The sequence below is a fragment of the Lactuca sativa genome, chromosome 7 (assembly GCF_002870075.4).
Source record: "Lactuca sativa cultivar Salinas chromosome 7, Lsat_Salinas_v11, whole genome shotgun sequence".
Lineage (NCBI taxonomy): Eukaryota > Viridiplantae > Streptophyta > Magnoliopsida > Asterales > Asteraceae > Lactuca > Lactuca sativa.
The window spans coordinates 75830118-75834523 of NC_056629.2; the positions used below are offsets into that span (position 1 = coordinate 75830118).

Genomic DNA, 4406 nt, shown 5'->3' on the forward strand with positions numbered 1-4406 from the left:
AATCAATGGGAAAAGTCAAGTTTGAAGAGATGACAGAAGTTACTAAGAATGAAGTTGTCCAAGATTCTTAATTAGAAGGGAAAATGTTGGATAGTTCACAATCTGGGACATGTTTAACTCCACAGGTATTTTAGGAATTTTTTAAGACCACTAGGTGTGGGCAACCGGGTGGTGAGGCCTGGTAAGCAACAAAAAGCTTCTTAATCTCTACCACTTTTTTTGGGGTGTTGGTCCATTAAGAAACGGGTTGAGGTGAAGAAAAAAGTTGAGAAAGAAAGACAAAGTCAAATGAAAAATGGGGTTGCAACTTGTTGTCATGGCTACTCAAGACCACACAAGGGGAAGGGGGGTGGTGTTCCCCCCTGGTAACACTCTTAAAGGCCGGCCACGTCACCAAAACGGCACTGCCGGTTACCCACACCGTGTCGTCTTAGGAAACTTGCCTTTTATGTGGTATTTGAATTAGACGGGTTTTCTTTGTGTTTAGTATAAATTAGGACCTAGGTTACTTTGTAATTATATTCCAGAACAAGATTTTTTGAAGCTAACAAAGCTTAGGCTCCAAGCAATCCTGTTATCCCCTGTTTTCACGTTTTTCTTTTCCGTCCCTGTTTTGATCTGTGGGTTCACGTCTGCATCAGTACACAAAGCAACATCAGATTACTTTGTTGTTTTCTGATTGCACTTACAGAAACTCATAACTAAAACTTAGGATCTGATTTTTTACACAAAATAGAATAATGAACTATCTAGAATACGGAAAATGTCACAACAGCAGTTGAGTAAAGCACTGAGGAATTAAAAAAAAAAAAAAAAAAAAAAAAAAAAAAAAAAAAAACTATTAATTGTTTGCTTTCCGTGATTGTAAAATATGGAAAAGATCCGTGAGTCTGTATAAAAGAAAGATAACTTCAGATCGATGATACAAATAAGCCACCCTGTTACATATATATGATGGTGAATGAAGGCACGATTATGCACACTAAGCTTCACCAGAAGCAATGGGACGATAAAGACTTTTTACTTCCTTCTGGTCAAGACTTGTTTTCCGTTCATGGTAGAAGACAGTATACACGACAAACATAAAGAGGTTCAACAAGCAACTCAATCCGTTTGTGCAATAAATCACAATAGCCAGCCATGTGCTCCTCAATCGATGATCGCTTGAAATACCATAATAAATCATATGATGAAAATAAGAACTTGCAATAACAAAAGGAACCATCAACACCGAAGCTTTTATCTTATTTCCTTTCATTAGTTCCTTGGATCTTCCTATTGCTTTAAAACCACCAAAACCTTCTTCTAACACTGAAACAACCATACTTAACATCAAAAGGGAAGTCACGTATAAGTAGCAAAATGGGGTTGAAATAGTGATAGCTCTTGAAATCAAATATGACCATGAATTTGCAATCACGATGTTGGTTATGCCGTAAGCAGCAAGGTAAACACAAATAATGGCTGAATAGGTTAAGAACACGCAAAAGCCAGTGATTAATGCATTTTTCCAGCTCGTTCTTATTTTCAAGAACATGTCTTTGAGGCCTAATACTTTGGAAGTGTAAGCTTCATATGTAGACGAAACAGTGGCAACACAAAAAAAGAGCTTTATGATAGAAGAAAAGGCTATGGTCAACTGTTTGATAAAAAGAACCTCAAATATGTCGTCAAGTGCACCTCGATAAGCAATTATATCAAGTTTACGACGGAGGATATGATGCTTCCTTGGGTTTTGTGCGAACTCCAACATATAACCTTTAAGAAGAGGTACTTGTATGTAGTCCTGATAAAATTCTAACTGGGATAATGAAAGAAACGCAAAAAGTAGGATTGGAAGCAGTAGCTTCGTGTTTCTGTATGTGATTTTGATAGACTCCCTGAAGATTCCATAGAACCCTAAAGAAGATTGGGATTGAGGGATGGATTTGTTCTCCATTTCTTGATAATTTCCTAAGAATTTAGTGTTATACAGAAGTCATTTCAGCCGGTCCTTTTGTAATTTTCAACTGGACGGTTCGATTATTCCAAGGACGGATTTGATAAAAAATATTTATTCTATTATAAAGCTCGAAGATCGGAAATAAATATATGAGTTATTATATGAAAAAATTCGTGTAATCATTTCTTTAAGTAACACAATCTTTTTTTTCAACCTCTTTCATTTGAAATCCCAATTTTTAAATTTCTTGTTACATTAATACATTAAACCCAATAAATATTATAGTAATTTCAATAAATTAGTACATTAGACCCAATAAATATTTAGTTTTCTAATCTAAATATGAGATTAAATTTAAAACATAATTTTTATAATATATTTAAAGCCTATTTTTTTTTAATAGTTAAAAAATTTAAATGGAAAATCTAAATCAAAATGTCAAATTAACAAAAAATTAATTAAAAATTACTTTTTATACTAATGATATTTTCCTCAAAATAGATAGTATAAAATAAATTAAAAATATTAAAAGCTTAAATAAAATATTAAATATAAACCATATATAAAAAATAGTTTAAAATTCATTAAAAATAAAATATGTCTATCCAAATTGAGTTTATTTTTATTTTAATGCGTAACCACTATTAAGGTAATGCAATTTTAAATAGATTAATATGAAATTTATTATTTGATACTCATAAATCAATTACGAAAGTAATTTCGTACACTAATTTTCGATAATTCTTATAATTTATTTGAAATACTAAGAATATTTTATAATAAATTAGTTTAAGAATTAGTAATTTAAACTTAGTAACAAGTACATATTTATTTTAAGAACATATATCCATTAATATTTTAATTATAACTGCGCAACGCGTGAAATATCGTTTAATATATATATATATATATATATATATATATATATATATATATATGATACTATTTTTATAAATGAAGTATTTTTCCTTTCACAACATCAATTTGAAACTCTTAACTTTTCATATTTCTCTATAATATACTTTTTAACTTAAATATGTTATTAATTATTAATATTATCATAAATAGAAGACTTCTTGAATTATCAATAAATTCAATATAATGTTAAATGCATAACCTAGTTTAATATATCAAACAAACTTAAAAATATAGTGTGATATTTAAACCTAAAGTAAAATATCAAATAAAGTTTAAATAAACCCAATGTGTATTCTCTAGAAGAATTAAAAGGAAAAAATTAAATACAATAAACGTAAAGTAAAATATCAAATAAAGTTTTAAAAAACCCAATGTTTATTTTTTAGAAGAGTTAAAAGAGAAATATTAAATACATTAATCATCATGATGAAAATAATATGGCGTCAACTTTTCTTTAAAGTTAATAAATAATTACATTAGTTAATTAAAATAGATAAGAAATATAACTAATTTTATACACATGTAAAGCGTGAGTAGATACTATTAAATTATTCAATTTTATTAAGGGTTATATTATCTATTGTTCAAATTAATTATAATGTTGTATTAACTAAATGTCTAAATGTAATAATAATTATTTTTTAGTTAATATAAATGAAAAAAAGTATTTTCAATGACATATGATTACTAAAAGGTAAACTATATAATTTTATTCCACGCAACGTGCGGATATTCGTCGAATATACATATAAAGGAAACATTTTTTCTTTCACCGCATTCATTTGAAACTCCATATATTTTTTCTTTCACCACATTCATTTGAAACTTCATATATCTTTCCTTTCACCACATTTATTTGAAACTCCCATTATTTTTTAATTTCTTTCTAATAATAATTATAAGTTGGTTAATAAGGTTAAATAAATATCAAATCTAAAATGTAATCATATATAAACTAAATTTCAATATTAAAATAATATCTTTAATTCTACTTATAAAGTTATGTTTTTAGCTTCTAAAATATTATACATAATTTATTTGTTTTAATATATTGTAGGATGTAAACCATTATCATTTTAAAACTACAACTTTAGAACAATTTGTATAAAATACTTAAATTATTAATTTAAATATAACATTACAAAATCAACTTAAATATAAATTTTAGTTGAATTTAAACAACTCAAAGAATATTTTGTAAATAGTTAAAAATGATAAATTATAGAGTGTTTCTAATAATGATTATAAGTTGTTTAATAAGGTTAAATAAATATCAAACCTAAAGTTTACTCATAATTAAACTAATTTTCAATATTAAAATAATATATTTACTTCTATTTATAAAGTTATGTCTTTAACTTTTAACATATTATACTTAATTTATTATATTTAATATGTTGTTGTATATAAACCGTTATCAGTTTAAAGCTACAAATTTTGAACAGTTTAGACAAAATACTTAAACTGTTAATTTGAATATAACATTACAGTGTTAACTTAAATATAAATTTCATTCCACTTAAAAACGCAAAGAATATTTTGTGAA

At 26.7% G+C, this 4406-nt stretch overlaps 1 protein-coding gene across 1 annotated transcript; it reads right to left on the bottom strand.

Moving 5' to 3' along the window:
- Positions 1–574: 574 nt before the first annotated feature.
- Positions 575–1939, bottom strand: LOC111879556 (uncharacterized). Its single transcript, XM_023876021.1, has 3 exons — positions 984–1939; positions 728–790; positions 575–632 (listed from the first exon to the last, which is right to left on the bottom strand). Exons 1-3 carry the CDS (start codon positions 1937–1939, stop codon positions 575–577), a joined length of 1077 nt encoding a protein of 358 aa, XP_023731789.1.
- Between the last annotated feature and the right edge of the window lie 2467 nt (positions 1940–4406).

What these genes read in the sequence shown, in the direction of transcription:
- LOC111879556 (XM_023876021.1), bottom strand. Translation starts at nt 1,939, where the DNA reads ATGGAGAACAAATCCATCCCTCAATCCCAATCTTCTTTAGGGTTCTAT. An exon ending in ATTGCTTCTGGTGAAGCTTA is followed by an intron (nt 791 to 983) that starts GTGTGCATAATC and finishes TTAATTCCTCAG; the next exon opens with TGCTTTACTCAACTGCTGTT. An exon ending in AGTTCATTATTCTATTTTGT is followed by an intron (nt 633 to 727) that starts GTAAAAAATCAG and finishes GTACTGATGCAG; the next exon opens with ACGTGAACCCACAGATCAAA.